This window comes from Hypanus sabinus, chromosome X2, assembly GCF_030144855.1.
Source record: "Hypanus sabinus isolate sHypSab1 chromosome X2, sHypSab1.hap1, whole genome shotgun sequence".
Classification (NCBI taxonomy): Eukaryota; Metazoa; Chordata; class Chondrichthyes; order Myliobatiformes; family Dasyatidae; genus Hypanus; species Hypanus sabinus.
In genome coordinates, this window is record NC_082739.1 from 6685387 (window position 1) to 6706541 (window position 21155).

The 21155-nt window shown below is 40.6% G+C and overlaps 1 protein-coding gene across 5 annotated transcripts in view; it reads right to left on the minus strand.

Annotated features, from left to right (window-relative positions):
* The window catches only part of zbtb16a (zinc finger and BTB domain containing 16a), a 256819-nt gene that overhangs the window by 72034 nt on the left and 163630 nt on the right, over positions 1 to 21155 (minus strand). For 3 of the 5 annotated variants that reach the window (XM_059956854.1, XM_059956856.1, XM_059956855.1), the window contains exon 5: positions 2418 to 2537. The exons of the other annotated variants lie outside the window; for them this stretch is intronic. In XM_059956854.1, the coding sequence (XP_059812837.1) occupies positions 2418 to 2537 (120 nt within the window). The remainder of the gene's footprint in view (positions 1 to 2417; positions 2538 to 21155) is intronic. 5 annotated transcript variants of the gene reach the window in all.

Below are 21155 nucleotides of genomic sequence, written 5' to 3' on the forward strand. Positions count from 1 at the left end.
CCTACAAAGAAGCGCCCATTTAGCATTACAGAACTGGAGGTGTTTCACTGTGTATTGTGACAGCAAGGTATTAAAAATTCAAACATCCACGGGAGATTACACAGAGCATTTTGAGACTTTGAAATTCGTGCCTTAAATAGGACAATGGCAGAAGCATAGTGTAATGAGGTAAGTACAGCTCACTGCTATTTGTAAAGACTTTAAACATTAAAGTTCAGTCCATCGAAAGGGGTTGAATTGACACCACACCTCCCCCCTCACTCCACTCCCTTTCCCAAGGAAGAAAAAAGCTGTTTTTGTTCACTCAAGTCTTCACTGTACAAAAGGAAACGGATTTGCAGTAAGACACATGAGATGACCCCTTGACCCTAAGCTGCTGAAAAGTCCTCAATGGCATAAATACCACATAATCAATCACATACCAGGAGGCCCAAGCCCTCTGCCCTCGCCTTAGTGGTCGACTATACAAGATGCACTGTAAATGGACACCAGCTTCCCAAAGAGGCCCCAGCATTCCAGAGACTGATGATCCCAAGGAATTTTTTTTAAAAAGAGAAAAAACTACAAACCAGCCCATGTCCAGCTAGTTTGAACTATCAAGTTACAATTCCTGACAGTTTTTTTTGTTTTAAATTACTTACAGCAAACATCCGATTATTGGATAATTAATCAATGTGAAATTGTACCTAATCCACTGCCCCCCCACCATTATTCCAATAACATTCTGATCTGGAACAGCAGAATACAAAGGGTCGATATTTATCCCCTTGGTATAATACACTTGAACAAATTATAACCCCTTTTGGACTGTTGTTTCTGTAATGGTAATTTACAATAATGATAAATTACATTGCATACTTGCAACATACTTCCAAATATTCTCACTCACACAAGAACTTGACATTGTGAATGATGATTACCCTGGAAATAAGTCTCTCAAAATGGAATTTACAAGGTGGAAGAGAGTGGGAGGGGTGGTTTATTGGATGAAGGTTGGTGGTAGGGAGGGATGAGGATAAGGTGGTTAGTAGCCGGGGTGGGGGGGGGGAGTTAGTTGCAGGACGTGGGTTTTTGGAGGTGACCACAGAAATAAACTCTGTTCATGAAACACGCAGCCTCGCAGGCCGGTATTACAGAGGAAACCTCAAAGGTTGGCCTCTCCTTTCCTAGAAACATGCTGCATCTCAAAACACATAGCTGAACTGCTCTCCAATCTAGTTGTCATTGAAAAACAGAAATGTTGCTGGTGTAGCAGCCTGGGTGTGTTGTGACCTGTAGTAAGAATCGAGAGACAGCAGGCATCTTGGGTACAAAGCCAAGCTCATTGCTCAGACAGGAAGACAGTTCAAGAGGATGTGTGCACACAGGCCACAATGCCAAATTGCTTGACTCCCCCCCCCCCCCGCAACCACAAACCTTGCAACCTTTTTAATTCTCTTTCCTTACACTCCTTCCCCTACCATGCACAACCTTCATGCAAACTCCGAGTACAAACTTTCCCATTCGGAGTAGTTTTCCTGAAAACTACTCTCACCGAGTCGATTACTTGGGATGCTAACTGTGAGATTTTGCCATGCAAAAACCACCTTTCAGGTGTGACCACATTTCAAAAGCAGTAAAAATGCATTGAGATGTCCTGTAAAGGCTTCATAACCAGTTTAATTGTTATTGTTCTTCATAACATTAATGGAAGTAATTTAATGCATCCAAAGACGTTTTACAGGATAGGTTGTCCCATGAGAAGATGGTGGGCACACGAGGCTTAAATTAACTGGAGTTCAGAAGTGTGAGAGGTGATTAATTGAAATAAGAATTATTCCTGAGAAGTCTAAGCAGGGTGGATGTAGATTGTACGTTTATCTTTATGACAAGCTGGAAAGAGATGAGCACTTTAAGAGATCAGCTGAATTTTTTCTTGAAGGCTGTGAATCTTTGGAATTCTCCTCAAAAGGCTGGAGAAGTAGTGTGTGGATATTTTAAGACAGTAATATCTTAAAATTCAATAAGACAATATTGAAGGAGGACAATAGATTAAGGTGGCTCGCAGTGCAGTTGAATTGAAATGAAGTCAGACATGATCTTATTAAATGGTGGATCAGTGACCAATTCCTTATTCTACTTTGCATCTTCCTAACATTAGCATTAAAAGGCAAGATGCAAAGAATGCTGGAGGAATTCTGCAGGTCAGCCAGCATCTACGGAGGGGAATAAACAACCGACATTTCAGGTCAAGACCCTGGATCAGGACTCACTCAAATCTCCAGCTGTTTATTCATTTCCATAAATGCTGCCTGACCTGCTGAGCTCCTCCAGCATTTTGTGTGTGTTGCTCTGGATTTCCAGCATCTGCAGAATCTCGTGTGCCTGAGCATTAAAAAGCACATTTGTAAGATTTGGCTGAGGTCATCTTCATTTACCTTGTGTTGTTCTCCAAAATAGGCCTTTGCACCTTGTGGAGGTGTGTGGTTGTTGAGTCTCACAGTTGAATCCTGCCCGGGAAGCTGTTACAGAACTTCTCAAACGTATCACCTCTCCACCTGGAAGAGCAAGGCTAGCAGGTATACATAAACACAGCCAACTGCAAGATCTCTTTTCCCCTGTTCATTTACAGATAATGGTCTAAAATCCTGAACTTCCTACCTAGTATCTGGTGTACCATTCCATTAAAGTTACACCAAGACTGCAAAGATTCAAGAGGCCAGTTCATTACCCCTTGCTCAAGATGAGTTACTGAAAGAAAACACATGCTGATCTGAACAGAAATGGCCCCAAAGGCACAAATGAAAATAAAATCAGAAGATTGAAGATGGATTGGGGCGCTAGGAACATAGGGTCGGAGTCATACAATACCGAAACAGAAACTACGGCACTTGCCAATGCAGAATTTATTGCCCAGCAAGCTTATCCCATATGTCTGCACTTGGCCTAAAATCCCATAAGCTTCTATCTGTGTAATTGTCTCAATGTTGATGTGCCCACCTCAACCAGTTTTTCCTCATTTCAAATATGAAACACCTTTTGCATGAAGAGGTAGCCCCGATACCCCTTTTTAAATTGCTCATTTCTGATCTTAACCCTATGCTCTCATTTTTAGCAAACACTCCCTGAGAAAAAAGTACTACGTGCTTTCACCCTAACTATGCCCCACATAATATTATAATCTTTCACACCTCTTTTTGGTCTCCTGTGTTCAAGGGAATAAAGTTCTACTCTACACAATTTCTTGCAACTCAGCCCCCGGGTCCAGGCAACATGCTGGTAAGTCTTTTCTGCACTCTTGCTAGTTTAATAATTCTTTTTCCATTTTATTTATGTATTTATTATTTTATTTAATGATACAACACAGAACAGATCATTCCTGCAAAAGAGCCGCACTGCACAGCAACCAACCTATTTAACCCTAGCCTAATCATGGACAAGTTACAATGACCTACTAACTAGTACGACGTTGGACTGTGAGAAGAGACTGCAGCGCCCAGATGAAACCCACGCAGTCATGGAGAGAACAGACAAATGCTTGCAAACGGCGCTGACATTTAACTCAGGACTCCAGTGCCCTGAGCTGTTAACACTATCGTTTTCTCGGTATACACATCACCGATGATCTCACCTGGACTGTACACACCGGCTGTGTGGCAAAAAAGCACAACAGCTTCAGTTCCACCTCAGGCAACTGAAGAAGCTCGGCATGGGCCCCCAAATCCGCAAGACCTTCTACAGGGGCACCATTGAGAGCATCCTGACTGGCTGTTTCACGGCCTGGTACGGAAACTGCACCAACCTTGATCGCTGGGCACTGCAGAGAGTGGTACAGACAACCCAGCACATCTGTGGATATGAACTTCCCTCCAGTGAGGATATTTACAGCAGCAGGTGCAGAAGGAAGGCCTGGAAGATCATCGGGGACACCAGTCACCCCAACCAGAAACTGCTTCAGCTACTTCCGTCTGGCAGATGGCACGGCAGCATTAAAGCCAGGACCAACAGGCTACAGGACAGCTCCTTTCTACAAGCCATTGGACTTATAAATTCATGTGTCTGTACATTGCGGCGGAGTCATAACATAAAGATTTTTACCCCCGCACATTGTGGGATAAGATCTAAATATCTGAAGTAGAGCCCCATTCATTCCCGAAAGGATTCCCTTGTTCTGGTAACTGATGAAGTAAACCCCACTATAAATCAGTAACCTGACAGCAAGCTTGTCATCAGCATCTGTGGAGAAATATTGGCCCCTCACTGATACCAGGAACTGCCCCCAAGGGCAGTGAATCATTGAATATAACCTGTTTGCACATTGATAACCATCCCCTTCTCATTTTATTGGTCCCTAATCTTGCAATAAAATGTTAAGCTGGCTGACTCCTCCATTCCTTGGAGCTTGTAAAATGTCAAAACACACACAAAAATAAAATACGTTAAGTGCATGAACAAGGCCAGCAGATAAACAGCACTGTAAAATAGTCAGGCTCACATGTGAAAGAATTCAGTTACACCAGAGCATAAGCAAACATTCCCATCATTTATCATCAGCTCTACACTCCAAGCAGCGGCAGTCAATTACACCAAAATATGTGCAAACATTTCCCTATTCTGTAAATCCACCCTATAAGACTTGAGAACAGAGTTCAACCATTTGGCCCATTGTGCCTGCTCCACCATTCGATCATGGCTGATTTATTATCCCTCTCAGCCCCATTCTCCCCACAACCTTTGACACCTTTACTAATCAACAACCTATCAACCTCCACTTTAAATATAACCAATGATACCACAGCTGTCTGTACAATGAATTTCACATCCTCCTTTTGTTTCCTCCCCCATTTTAAAGTTGGAAATAATGAAGGGTATTACAATGACTCTAGACTTTCAGGAGCTTAATCAGGTGGCCATGCCAGTGTTAAGTAAAGGGCTTTGCTCTGAGAAGTGATATAGGACAGACTGAGGGGTGCATTTGGCACGATGGTTTAATAGGATTAGGATCCTACAAGTGTGTTAAAGGCTTTTAACACAGGAAGCCAAAGGGTCTTTACACAACAATTTAGCTGATTACAGGCAGGGCTAAGGTGAGGGGTAGGAGGAGGTTAGAAGAACCATGTTGTTCTGTCGAGCATGGTAGGCATACTATGTTGGTGCCAGAATGTGTGGCAACTCTGGCATGCTGCTGCCAGCCCACCCTTGGGTGTCTTGCTTGTTAATGCAAACTATACATTATCTGTCGATAACTGAATCTGAATCTGAAGGAATACCGCGGCACGCCCATCTTTGCCATTATGTATAGAGAGTGGTGGGCACAGCTTGGTACATCACAGAAACCAGCCTCCCTTCCTGTCTGTTCTCCTTAATGCCTCAGTAAAGCAGCCAGCATAATCAAACAACCCAACAAACTTTGGATATTCTTTTTTCTCTCTCCCCTCTATTAGGCAAAAATACACCTACCAGCAGGCTCAAGGATAGTTTCTATCCGACGGTAAAAAGACTATTGAACAGTTTCCCAGTACAAGATGGACACATGACCTCACAGCCTATCTTATGACCTTGTACCATATAGTCTACCTCTACTGCACTTTCTCTGTGACACTTCATTCTGCACTTTATAATTTTACCTTGCACTGTTGTAATGAGTTGATCTGTTTGCAAGACAAATTTTTCTCTGTACTTCAGTACATGCAACAATAATGTACCAATTTACCCATTTATTTCTTCACATGTTCCTGAATTGCAAACTTGTGCTGGATTCTCTTTCACAGATACCAAATGTTTTCTGGTACCTTAACCAATTTCCAAACATTGGGAAAGATGGAGATTTTCTCAGAGTAGAGGTGGTTAATGAAAGCGACACACACACAAAATGCTAAGGAACTCAGCAGGTCAGGAAACGTGTATGGAGGGAAATAGACAACTGACAATTCAGAACAGATGAAGGTGCTCAGCTCAAAACGTTATCTGCTCATTTCTCTCCATAGGTGTTCCTGACTTATTTGTGTGCTGCTCAAGGTTTCCAGCATCTGCACTATCTCATGCCAAGGTTAAGAGGAGATCAAAGCACAAGGAGTTATGTAGGCTAGTCGGCCATTTGAGCTTGCTCATTTCTCAGCAAGATATTGGAGCTATTCAGAATTAGTTCCTCTACCCCATCCACTTTCTTCAACAATGAGAAAGGGTTTTGTCCTCGACGTTGTACAATAAAAGTTGCAGTGGACTATTCCTGCTCCACCATCAAAGGCAGATCAACTGCTATCTTCTAACCAGGGAGACACTCATGGGAATCTTTCCTTTCGACAGATCACAATCTCAATTCCCCATGCAAACTGCCTTCATAACAACCCCAAACCCTGGTATCTGCTTTTCTTTGAAATAGAAAAGGAGGGAGAGAGACAAAGAGGGAGGGGAGGGGATTTAGGAGGTGGGGAGGAGCAGAATTCAGAGTGAGTGAAAGGATGAAAATAGGAGCAAGGACACAAGGAACCAAAAGCAAGAAAAGAGGGAGAAAAACTTTAAGAAATAGGTTATATACAGGGAGAGAATAAAAGATCAAAAAGATGACAGAATCATCAAGATCTCCGTCCATTCAAATAGGTCAGCATCAAAGCTAATGGAACAAAATGCTGAGACAGTTTAAGTAAGAGAAATTTTGTGAATTCTGCACTCTAAAAGAAAACCTAATAATACCACTGGCCTCCCATTCCGCACCAGGTGATAGAACACACCCAGCGCTAGCTTATCATGGAGAATTTTCGGCAGGGGTTTTACCAATGTTGACAATTCTATGGTAACCATTAACAAATGGTTAACTAACAGGGGCTTTCTCAGAGAAACAGGGGTAATAAGTTACAACCTCCCCCTGTTATTGAACCACAAAGATTAAATTGGTGGGCTCGGGGAGCAGGTAACCCGGCAACAAAATCTGATAACACTTTTGTTCCGGAGGAAACATTAGACCAGCTTGTGCCCTCTGCAGAAGGTTTTCTGTAACTTAAAAAAAAAGTTAGTATTCATCCTGCAAACCGGGTGTTTATCTTTTCAATAATTAATTTAAAAGGTGCTTTAGAAAAGCATTAGGCAAAAGTTGATGGAATACCAACAAGGTCCACAGACAATTATTTTCAAGAATCCACTGCTAAAGTAATTATTGTGACACAAGGTATTATGCACAAGAAAATGGTTGTTTTTTTTTTCTAGAGCTTTTTTAATTCTAATTGAAGGAGATATTTTACATAATCAAATCAAGCCTTTAACTCTCTCAGCATTGAAACTTTGTTGGTAATAATGCTGTAAAGAATCTCACTGCAGATGAACCCTGCTTGGCCAAGGCTTTTGCTCCAAATGTGTGTCTGCTCTCCCCTCTACATCTAACCCTATCAGCAGATCCTCCTTTTCTTTTCTGTTATCATTTTCCAGCTTCTGTCTAACACATCCAACACCAATCATCTTTGTACCACATTCTTAACAGAAGGTGAAGTAGTTTCCTTTCAATTCCTACGTATACATGCACCAACCTCTTGGGGGCCAACCAAAGGTACATTTTTCTTTGTTAAATATGTTTTGTACGTAGCAAGACTATTCTTGACTCCAGTAACTACATGTACAGCAGGTCCACCACATCAGTGAGCTGCTCATTGCTCAGAGTAGCCAGCCGGCAGTTCAGAGAAGGTGATTGAGTTGGGCCGTCGGGCTGAGGGATTTGGGTCAGGCCATTGAACAAACTGGATTGGATTCAGAAGAGCTGACCTGGGAGCAGACCATGCTGTTGCCTACTACTCAGAGACACCGGAGTTGGTGCCTTCAATTTGGTGCGAAGGTGGCATGTAGTGAAACCATTATTGACTGTCTCAGAGGTTTCTTTTGCAATCGCAAGACCCTGTTGGACATTGGCGGCTGCATGTCTGCTTCCCTTATATGGTGGCGAGACAGGCAGTGAGGCAGCAGTGTCACCTCAGTTGTAGCGAGGACTAGGCCTCAAGCCGCGGGCCTGCATTGTAGTGTGGCATCCGAGCTCAGTTGGGGGTGGCTGTTCCTATCCGTGATGCCCTCCAGTGTTGGATCAGAGGAATTGCATGCTAGACTGTTGAGAACCATCGATTTGCGGGACTTGTCGCACAGAGTCTTAAATTAAAAATGTGTTTTCTTATGTCACTATGTTTTTGTTTTTTCCTTTCTCGTTGAATGCGCATGTATGTTTTTGCACTTTGGCCCCCGGGGAACTCTGTCTCGTTTGGCTGTATCCATACATGGTTTGAATGGTAATTAAACTTGATTTGATACTAGATTCATCAGCAACTTTCTCATAGTAATGGTCCCTAATTCTAGTGCATTAGAATCAGGGTTATGGCAGGTAATTCACAGACAGAGCCGCCTAGGAGAACATTCCCATCATTGCAAATTAATTTTCTGTCGAGTGTACATCCAATTTCATTGTGAAAGTCCTGACTAATACCATTTCCATCCCTCCCACAGCCAAGTACCACTAGCCTTTCGTTATGCTAAACGTTTAACTCTGCATCACCAGGTGTCAAACTTCTTGCCAGGAAGAGCTTCCATTTGTGTACTCTTTTCCAAACTCAAATACACTTCCATCATGTGCTCTCTTAATCTCCTTTGCTTCTCCAGTCAAACCCTGCAGATGGAATCCTTCATCTCTGCAATCATTTGTAATGGAAAGATCTTTGCTCCATATCCGATGTGCTTTGGCCCCATTCATGGAAACTATTATTCCCTGTTTAGGCTGAGAATAGGATGAAATTCACACCATGGCTCAGTGCTGCGGAAAATATTCTAAACATCTGACTGTCCCGTTCATAGATGCCCCAACTGTTTACTTTTGAAGAAAACAGGGCCAATTTCAAGTCCTCACAGAAAGGCCACCTGTTATTATTTATCACTCTCAACATGTTGTAAGGATCACAAGCTCCCATCCGATCAAAACACACTAATTTTGTTTTTTGCTGACTCAGCTGAAAACAGAAGAGACTAAACATGAAACCCTGTTGGAGGCAGGGTGTGAACAACCAGGGCAGGATAGTCTATAAAAAATGGGGACAAGAGATGACAGATGTTGGAATCTGGTACAACACACAAATCGCTGAAAGAACTTAGCAGATCAAGCAGCATCTGTGGAGGCACAGGGGTGGTCAATGCTGCAAGTCGAGGGCCTGCATTAGGACTGGATTAATTCAGGGTGGCAACCCAAAACACTGACTCGTTGAGTTTCTCCAGCAGTTTCTGTTTTCAGTCTATAACAAAGTCCATTCAAGGAGAAAAATAGTAAACAAGTTGATCAGCTGACAATCAACAGTGAGTCAAGGGTCAGACATGAACATTCCAAAGCATCGTTGAAGAAACGTTGAGCTGTTGGGAAGAGCCACCTTTCTGAACATTAAACCAAACCCCATCTGCTGCTTCAAGTGGACATCCAAGATTCCTTTCAATCAACAATACTAAAATGGATTGGTTGCAGTGAACTGTACTCATGTGACAACACAATTTTCTTCTGTTACCCTGGACAGATAAAATGGTAGCAAGAGAGAGAAAAAAAATTCAGTCATTGATATCTTCTGTGATTGCAAGTATCGGGAAGTGCATGCAGGCAAACAGCCAGGCTTTTATATTATGTCAAGAATTCCAAAGATTCAGAATCTCAGGAGGAAATTGCTCTTGATCATTCCTAGAAGATAAACACCTATCCTGACATGGAGATAACCCACAGTTTTAGATCATACTTTCAAGGAAAGCTTTGTAGCAGCCTGCTTTATCAGGCTCATTTCATTTTAAATTTGGTTTGCTTTAGCTTTTCCTTTCACACAAACTAATGTCATAAAAGATAATAAATACTGATGTTCAAGATAATTAAATTCATACAACAGGCTATAAAACTAACAAATATTTTTACCCAATCAGGCTATCAAGTTTCATTTTACCACTTTCAAACATCTTCCCCTTTTACCTTCTTTGATCTATTGATTTTATTTTCTCTACAGATTTAATCTTTTACACATACTCCTCCTCCCTAGCATTTCAAAGTTGAAGCTTTTTTTTTATTTTAAGGAAGCATCAATGTATCAAATCAAAATTGTAACACTGGTTGCAATCAAGGCCATCGTCAAGTTTCCATTGAAATTCTGAAATGACAAATAACAGAGGGCATGCAATTGAGCTGAGGTGGGAAAGTTAAAGATTTGTGCAACAGTTTTTGTACACAAAAATTGGTATGTGACTAGAGAAGGCTGCTAGGTGAAAGGGTGAAAGCAGATCCAACAGTGGCGTTTAAGCCGCATTTTAGGTAGACACCATCACCAGATAGCTTTTTAATCGGAATGGATGATGTGCAGACCGAAGAACATAGAACCATGAAGAGTACAGCATAATATAGGCCCTTCAGCCCACAATGTTATGCCAAATATTTGATCTAAGATCAACAAAGATGATCAAAGTTTGCTGTGAGATCTGGACCAGTTGGAAAAATGGGCTGAAAAATGCCAGATGGCATTTAAGGCAGACTAGTGTGGGGTGTTGCAGTTTGGTAGGACCAAGCAGGGTAGGTCTTACACAGTGAGCAGTATGGCACTGTGAGGAGTGTGGTAGAACAAAGAGACCCGGGAATACAGGTCCATAATTTGTTGAAAGTGGAGTCACAGGTAGATAGGGTCATAAAGAAAGCTTTTGGCCTTCATAAATCAAAGTACTGAGTACAGGAGTTACGATGTTATTTTGAAGTTGTACAAGACATTGGTGAGACCTAATTTGGAGTACAGTGTTCAATTTTGGTCACCTGCCTACTGGAAAGATGTAAAGAAAGATTGAACATTTACAAGGATGTTGCTGGGTCTAGAGGGCTCGAGTAACAAAGAAAGATTGAATTGGTTAGGACTTATTTCCCTAGAATTTAGAAGATTGAGAGGAGATTTGATAGAGGTGTACAGAATTATGAAGGGTATAGAAAGGATTAATGGAAGCAGCCTTTTTCCACTGAGATTGGGTGAGACTACAAGTAGAGGTCATGGGTTCAGGGTGAAAGGTGAAAGGTTAAGGGTAACATGAGAGGAAACTTCTTCACTCGGGGTGGTGCGAGTGCGGAACGAGCTGCCAGTGCACATGTTGGATGCGAGCTCGATTTCAATGTTTAAGAGAAGTTTGGATAGGTACACGGACGGGAGGGGTATGGTGGACTGCGGACCCCTTCGTATTAGCCACTTCCACCCTGGGAAAAAGTCTGGCTGTCCATTTTATCTATACCTCTTGTACCACATCTTAGAAAAAGTCTGGTTTAGTTTAATTTGGCATTGGGACAAAGGGCCTGTTCCTGTGCTGTACTGCCCTAAAAACAAGTCATCACCTTCTATCCATCTGCTTTGATCTTATGGTTTTGCAATATTCATACTGTATATTGATTCAAATAACTTTCACTTGTGTGGAAAAAGACTAAAAATTACAAACTTCAACATTATTAAAAAAAAACATGAGCTGTTGTAAAATCTGAATGGCGTTCAGGACACAAAGCCAACTTTCAGCATTCACAAAGGTAACAATTTCACACCTGCAGGGTACAGTCCGTCTCGAGGTCGATGGACCAGCATTAAAGGAAAGGACAACTGTATTTAGTTATCTCGTTAAAGAGCTAAGATTATTGATGATGGTATGTACAATGAAACAAAATTCATTAGAAAAAGATATTCATTACAGCCCAGCATCTAGACCAGTCAATAACACAATCACTTGGCAGCTTTTAACTGGACTCATTTTATTCTGATAATCCAGCTTTTCAATATAAAGTAAGGTCATGATTTTTAAGATACAAATTATGATAACAGTTGCTTTTATCCCGTAACGCAGCTAGTTGCTGCCTTTACCTAAAGTGGACAAGAGTGGCAAAGAACAGCAGATTCCCAGATTCTATCGTCCCTTCAACTAGTTTAGTGAAAGTAATCATAGTTGGGACAGTGATTGGACGAGGACCACTGGGGACTGATCCTGTCAGGCTACTGATTGGAGCACAGAATTATCAATAATTCATCTCAAATACAGATTATGGGCTACCTTTGAAAGGGAAAATATACACTGATGTATCTATTTGACTGTTTGCACCACCGACAGGCTTGGTGGGGCACTGCACGAATTGGGAAGAAGCTGCAGAGGGTTGTAAACTCAGCCAGTTCCATCATGGGCACCAGCTTTCCCACTCCCACTTTCAAAGATATCTACAAAAGGCCATGGCTCAAGAACACAGCATCCACCATTAAAGACCCTCACCACCCAGGACATGCCTTCTTATTACTGCAATCAGGGAGGAAGTATTGAAGCCTGAAGACACATACACAACATTTTAGGAACAGCTTCTTCCCTTTCACCATCAATTTTTCTGAACCCAACATCACTATTTTGCTCTCCTTTTGCACTTTTATTCCCACATTTCTTACAGTGACAGTTTTTTTTTAAATGTCTTGCACTGTACTGCTGCTGCAAACAACACATTTCACAATCTATGTTGGTGATAACAAACCTGATTGTGAATACCAGCTTGCTTAAGTGGGGGGGAAAGGCAAACCATTCCTCGGTAAATTACAATTGCAGTATTTCCGACAGATCAAATTCAAAACCTAAGTTTCATTTTATGCGAAAATGTTTGCTTGGCCTTCAATAATATCAAACCACTGATTCCCTTGCATAACTGAATTTAATCCTATAGTTAACCACCGATTGGATCCCATTAATGAAAGCAATCTTCTGATTAGCAGAAATGAATAGATTAGCATGTGATGCTCTGACCTTTACTGTGAAAGAAATATGTCATAATTAAAAACACTTTAATGATCAAAGCCTGATCCTGAGGGACCTGCACTAATAATTATTCGAATGTTTAACTCCTCCCCAGACAGGAATACGGTAATCAAGAACTGATTGAGCTGCAGAGAGCTGTCAGTGAAGGAGGTCGGATTTGGAAAGACTTCACTGGCTGTGTTTCAGAATCCAATTACAAAACAGAAATCTGAGAAAAGTCAATAAAACAAGAATTATGATGCAACTTGAACAACTTCGGTCATCCGCCCTAAAAACTCCTTATGTAGCTTGATTTCAAATTTGTTTGATGACACTCTTCTGTGCAGCTTGAGAGATTTCATTACACCTCAAGTTGTTAAATAAATAACAGGTTGTAATCATCTGCAGTGGGAAATCTTGTTTCATTAACTTTGTCTCTCCCCGTGTCCTTCACCCCTTGCTAAATCACTACAGCCTTCATTTTGGAATAGAGTTCTTCAAAGTCAAATACACCAGCATTTACAAATTCTTCTTTCACGTCAACAGCTCTTTGAAAATCATCCAACTCTCAATTATTACATTCTAGCCAGGGGATTTATCTTACATCGATCACATGACACATGGGTCAACTGTTCTACAATCCTTCTCTGTAATACCATATCTCAACCTCTCAGCACATCTTTCCATGAGCCTCCATTGATCACAGCTGTCCCTGTGACAGCAAGTTACACATTCAATCCACTTCCTGAGTAAAATTGTTTTTCCATGAAGTCCTTATTACACTTAACTAATGATCACCTTCTATTAGTGCTCCAGGTTTTGGACTCCCCAGGTGTAAAGCACCTTTAAAGTCTACACAATCAAACCTTGAAAGCCTCAAAGTATTTGGCTATCACTTGTGATAAAAATGAAGCCTCGGCTTAGTCAATAATCCATGGTATTTCTGCCACCATCCTGACTGTTTCTTTTGCACCTTTCTTAAAATCTCCATGCCCCAAGAGCTTAAACTTCTCTACTTCCATTTCTCATAACTTCTACATACTGTAAGCAATTCAAAACTGCAGGTTCTAACATGTCATCTCTAACTGCTGTAACTTTTTGAAAACAGACTCATCTGATAACATGCTATTCAAAGTAAATTTATAATCAAAGTACATATATGTCACCATATACAACCCTGAGATTTGCCTTCTTGTGCGCATGCTCAGTCAATCCATGAAACACAACAGGATGAACAAACCACCTGTGTACAAAAGACAACAAACTGTGCAAATGCAAAAGAAAAACAGTAAGTAAATAGGCAATAAATAGAGAACATGAGATGAAGAGTCCTTGAAAGTGAGTCCATAGGTTGTGGGAGCAGTTAAGTGATGGGGCGAATGAAATTGAGTAAAGTTATCCTCTATGGTTCAAGAGCCTGATGGCTGAGGGATAGTAACTGTTCCTGAACCTGGTGATGTGAGTCCTGAGGCTTGTACACCTCCTTCCTGATACCAGCAGTGAGAAGAGAGCATGACCTGGATGGTGGGAGTCCTCGATGATGGATACTACTTTCCCGCAAAAGCACTCCATTTAGATGTGCTGAATGATGGGGAGGGCTTTACCTGTGATAGTCTGGGCCATATTCGCTACTTTCTTTTGTAGGAGTTTCCATTCAAGGGCATTGGTGTTTCTGTACCAGGCTGTGATGCAACCAGTCAATATACTCTCCACACACGTCTTTAGAAGTTTGTCAAAGTTGCTAAGTCTTTACAAACTTCGAAGGGAGTAGAGGCACTGCCATGCTTTCTTCATAATGGCATTTACGTGCTGGGTGCAAGACAGATCCTCTGAAATGCTAACACCAAGGAATGTTAAGTTGCTGACCCACTGCACTTCTGACCCCCCTGATGAGGACTGGCTCATGGACCTCCGATTTCCTCCTCCTGATCAATAATCATCTCCTTGGTCTTGTTGACACTGAAAGAGGATTTGTTATTGTGGCACCACTCAGGCAGATTTTCAGTCTCTCCTCCATATGCTGATTCTTCACCACCTTTGATTCGGCCTACAGCAGTGGTGTTGTCAGCAAACTTGAATATGGCATCGGAGTTGTGCTTAGCCTCATAGACATAAGCGTAGAGCAAGGGGCTAAGCACACAGCCTCATGGTGCAGCTGTGCTGATGGAGATCGTGGAGGAGATGCCTCCATAATCCAAGCCTCCTAATGGTTTAGTTGTATGATGGACTGAATGCTGTGGAACTTAAGGTAATGAACAGATGTCTCAGGTCACCAACCACCCAGCAGGCAGGACAGAGTCACTGCATTCTATCCAAACAATAATTAGGGGAATTGCAATCATGAGTTGATAAGGGTCTGGGTTAAGACATAACTTGTGATTAAAGGCACCTCACAGCTGCCCAAGAACCCCTGGTGCTGTTATTTTCAGCTGTGATCTGTTCATCAGAGGTGAAGACCATAGTATTCCTGGTAGGGATTTGTCACTAACCACTGGCCTTTTTGTTTCACAAAAATTTGCTGTTATATGGGGAAACCATCTGTCAATCTTTATAGAACTGAGGGTCAATGCTAGTCAGTACTGTCTTAAGACAATGGGTTTAGTTCACACACCAACAGGTTCAGGAACATTCATTACCCTACAAGCACCTGGCTCCTGAACCAGTGTGGATAACTTCACTCGTGTCAATGCTGAACTGATTATACAACCTATCAACTCACTTTCTCGGACTTTACAACTCAATATTATTTATTTACCTTTTTTTATTTGCACAATTTGTCTTCTTTTACAAATTGGCTGTTCATCACTCTTTGTTATGTACAGTTTTTCATAAGTACTATTGTATTTCTTTATTTTCCTGTAAATGCCTGCAAGAAAATGAATCTCAATTTGCTTTGAACATGGAAAATGAATCAAAGGGTTAACATTTTAAATAATTAGTCGTGAATGTGGGAATATACAATAAACAGTGATGCTGATTGCTGGATTAGAACATTTTCCTTCCAAAAAATTTGTTCTGTTGCCCACTCTGCTGAGTTACCTGGTAAGTGAGATTACACACATATCAAAAGCAATCCCAATCAATGCCAGTGGATGAGATGGATCAATTACAGTTCTGGGAAGAGATGTTTTCTCCACTTGAAGTCCAACGATTATTTCTATTAAAATATTTCAACTTCTTCTCAACACCTTGTCCTTGTTGTCGTGTTATCCAGTGAAGCCATGTAAAAGGATGTGTCAAAATATAACACTTCATCAACATTTGCCGGCTGCTCTAAAGCATTAACATTGAGTTATCTGCTGCAATACAAACATTGCACATGACAGCATTTCCAATTACTTAAAAACTTGTCAACTGAATTCTCTTCAAATGGAAGAAGGATAGAAAATAGCTTTCTGTTTTTAAAAGGGGAAATCAGACGTGTTCTTTCTTCAGCTTTCTGCAGAAAAGCTGTACCATTTTTTGTTCCATTTATAATAGCCAAAGTGAGGACTTCAGAAGCAAGTCTGTTGCTTAGTTCGGAGATTGACACAATTTAAGTTTGACCGCTTCCTGGGTGAGCATATGTAAGGCTTTTTAACATTATGAACATACACCCATAAATACTACACATTTCCAGATGTTCAAATGGCTGCCTCTTTCTACGTGCCCCTGGACAGACTATTGAGAAAGCTTTTGATCATTGGCCACCAAGCTACATACCAAAGTAAAAACATCTTGTAGAGTAAATGACTTCAGAATGCAGCAAGATGTGGTGACATCAGCACCAAGTATGAGTACACAAATGCCCAATGAAGGGCACAAGAATGGTGGAGCCCTCCATGAATGGCATTTCTGATAACCCAATGTAACTCGAGTTTTTGATGACAATCCTCATTTTTGTCCAAAACAATAGTAATACTGATGGAATTGAAAAAGAACTCAAACATTAAACCCTGGACTGCCCTACCTCAGAAAATCATTGTGAACCTGGGGGGTGAAACCTTGTTTCTAAAGTGAGCTACAGAATTAGTGGACAAAGATTTTTGTTTTGTTTACATCTCCCAATTTGCTACTTCAACAATTAAATGGCACAGCTGATTCTGACACTTTCTATTTGTGACTGCTATTGTTTAACAAAGGCTGTATTTTCCCAATTACAAATAATATTCATTGTAAATGCAGAGATATTAGAATTAATGGATGGAAATAAAATTATAATGTTCAGAATTAATCAGGCACACTACCTGTCCTCTGGATATACTGTTTTATTTACAACAACTTGTATTTCATATATCACCTTTAACAGAGCATCTAAAGGGAACATGGATTTAACAAACTGCTACTAATGGAAGTTAAGTGGGAATAATGTGGTGGAGATGTAGAGAAACTTATCAAGTCCTAGGCTGTCCTGATACTCTGCAGGATGTATCCCAGTCCACATAAATCCCATTGCTTTTAAGCTCAATCTTCACTATCCTTCAGTGACTATGAAACTTTAACCTTATGTTTAAATCCCTGCATGGCATTGCTCTTGCATAACCACCTCTCGCTTTATGCCATCACCCATCCACAGAAAAGATGCAAGGAATAACACCTAACATCCACTTCACCAAAATCTGTGCACCTTTTCTTCTGAATAATATTTAACTGGATGCAGTGCTTTGAACATCCTTTCATTCAATGGTGTCTCGCTCATATTTGTGGTATGGCATAGCTGTGACAACAGTCATAACTCCAAACACTAAGGAACACAGGCCGCGTTGTGTAATTATTTGAAGTCAACATATATACACTGATAGTTCAGACAAGATTTGCCATTTCTGGGATGAATTGGAGTAAATGTGGCTATACCTGTAATAGGTGATGAAATAAGCACTGCAGAGATGTAACAGACAAAACATTCCCCCGCATTTTAACTGGGCATAATTAGATAGTTACTGCAAATACACACTAGGAAGAAATAATGTAAACCAATTTGCCTTGATATGTGCCATGAGCTATTACCTACCTGATCTGACTGATTCATGAATTCAAATTATCCCATCATCTGGGTTTCACTTCAGTGTTAACACAGCTCAAAATAGTCATCCAGAATGTCAACACTGAGCTCTATTGGTTCTAGTTCTAGATCAAAATTCTTAACTTCCCTTCTCTGTTTTCAGATCCCATCGTTGCTTCATTCCTCTCCATCGCTCTCATGTCCTCCAGCCACCTTCATCATATTGGTCTGACCTTTCAACAAGGCGATGTTTATTTATTTATTTAGAGCTACAGCGCGAAGCAGGCCCTTCCAGCCTAATGAGGCACACTGCCAGCAACGCAACTGTTTAACATGAGCCTAATCACAGGACCGATTCACTCCCTAACCGGATTGGGATTTCCTCTCTAAAACGCCCTTAATTTTTTTGAGAAACTCCTAAAACTCAAAATAACAATAACAACAACACCACCACCACCATCACAAATGTGCTGGAAATATTCAGATCAGCCAGTGTTTAATGTTTGAGATTGAAGATTTTTTCTATTAGAATGGACCAGTTTTAAGTTGCAGGGAAGGGAATGGATGAAGACCAAAAGAGACTAAATGACATGAAAGGTGGTGACTGAGAGCGGGTGGTAAAGGTTTGTTAATGGCATCTTTAAACCTCTTAGGTTTGACTTGTAATAGCATCTCCCAATGTGTCACATTTTGCCTTATAATAGTTGCATTAGAGGATGATACCCTACTTTGAAGTGCCAGAGAAGTACGTAGTTATTTTTATCATTCTAAATCTATAGCTTCAATGTCCATCTAAAACAAGCACAGGACACGTCAACTTCTCAGGGCATTTAGGCCTAATGCTGCTTTTGCACAAAGGGTTTATTTTAGAATGGATAAAGTTAATACAAGCAGGCTAGTCAAGCTCTGAAGCGATTCTAACAGTGAATTAGGAATCAACCAAACTCCTCCAACTTTCAACTGGAGCTTTGTATCACTTGCCTGAGATAATCTAACCAAAAGCAAAACATTGTAATGCTGGAAATAAGCCAAAGAATCTGTAAGTGCTGGAAATACTCAACAGGCTAAGTAACATTTTAAGAGGTATGAAGATGCAAGATATTTTATATTGATATGGATTATAGCTGGAGTTTAAGCTTTTCATTTTTTAAGTATCTAGTTCAATTCAGAAATGTTCCAATTTCATTTTTTTAATTTTCGTCAAGATCACAAAATTTTAGTTATTTAAAAATGTTGATCAAATTTATGCTTCTTTGATAAATGCAACTAACTTATTCATGATGATTTTTTTTAAATCTACATATTGGAATAGCTCCAATTTTACTCATCAGGGCTACCCCACCAAGTCCTCAATCCCAAATTCACATCAAAGACTAGTATATTCCATTAATTACACAAACAAATGAGACAGATTAGTAATCTGTGCAAAGTATTTGCTTTGTGAAAGACACATTCTTCAAACTAAATGCATGGTTGACTGTACAGTATATTGCCAGCACAGAATTTTATATATGCAGGTGACTTGAAGCTTAATTTTTTTTTTATCCCCAAGAACCTTAAGGTGCAGTTTTTCCTGTTACGGGTTATAAAGAAACAAATGATTCACATGCTGCTCGAATGTCAAATATTTTGCTGGTAAATTATGTACTCTCCTTCAGCCATGAATTTGACTTTGTGAATTAACTATTTATTTAGAGATGCAGCATAGCAACAGGTCCTTCTGGCCTAACAAGCCTGTAATAGTCAATTACACTCACGTGACAAACTAACTCGTACATCTTTGGTATGTGGGAAGAAAACTGAGCACCCAGAGGAAACCTACACAGTCACAGGAGAATGCACAAACTCCTTACAGACAGTGACAGAATTGAACCCGGATTGCTGGCATTATGCTACTTTACCACCCCTAATTACACTTCTTCCATGCAATGCTACATCATAAACTTTAAATATGAAAGAGACTAATGCAGTCCTAATAGTGGATCAACACAGGTTACTGGGTACCTGTTTAACTTCACAAGAATGTCTAGCAGCAACTGCAAGAACTATTTAATTAGCTACTAAATTATTATTTACTGTTAAATTATTAAATAGCAACAAACAAACTTTATGGTTTTAAAACCTACTGAGGGCAGGGACAGTGCATTGGGAACCCACGACATCATCATCAGAAAAACAAATGCTCAAGAGTGAGACAGCAGAGGGATGTCAGGCTATTTCATGTCTCACTTTTAGAATCCACTCCATCTTAGAAATCTGACAGGTCCAGAATTTATAACACAGTTGACCATCAGTGGGGAAGGTATTATAATCATGGAATGATTGAATGAGAAATGTACAGCACACAAATGGTCCCTTTCGACCCACTGCATCCATTAAGAGGCTTTTAGACAGACGCTCATATAGGCAAGGCGCAGAAGAACACAACTCAACGCAGATGAATGGGATCAGATCCAAGATTCTTTAATCTCGTTCCCAGTATATAAGCGTAAAGGAGAACAAAGTAATTGTTACTCTGGCTCTGAGGCAGCATGAAAAAGAACACAATAATGAAAAAAAAAACACAATAAGTATAAATAAGCAAGATAGCTTATATACATACATAGACTGGTTGTATGTCCATAATGTGACAACTAGGTACAGGAGTGTCTGTACATAAGGCGACTGACAGGAAATGATAAAATATGGTGGTTGGGGGTGTTGATCAAGCTTACTGTGTGGGGAAAGCAACTGTTTCTTGAGTCTAGTGGCCCTGGCACACTTGTCCTACTAACAATCATGAGTGAAAGATTCTAATTTAGGGATTCCTAACTTGGGGTCCACGGACCCTTTGGTTAATGGCAGGGGTCCATGGCATATTAAAAAAGGTGGGAACCCCTGTTCTAGTTCCCAATTGAAACAATCACTAAAACTTTTGCAATGCCATTTCCAGTGTTTTTATTTCATCTCTCAGCAGGAGCTAAATGTGTCATCAACACAAACAGCTCACTCTCAGGTTCAGGAAGGGGTTGGAACACTTATGTAGCTCCTCTACTGAAATAATTTTGGAAATTCTCTTGACTCATATTGGTCCAGGAATACTAAGTGCCCAGTCAATCAAAGAGTTCAAACTGAAACAGGAGAACTATAAATTACAGCCATACGCTCTCGAGGGGATGGGAGTAAATAAAAAAAGGCCGATCAGAAATTGTTTTCTTGTGAGCTTCACTGCAAATATCAAATTACCCAAGTTGTGACAGAACACTTATAAATAAACTAAGGATGTCCGAACTATGGGTAACCCAACTAGTAGGCAGCAGAGCAGTGGATCCATTTAGCCCTATAATCATGTGCTATTGAAAATACTCCTGATACTGTCACTTTGTGCCAGTTAATTTAAACAACATCCTCTTTGCTAGCAATGGAACCACCTCCTCTGCTG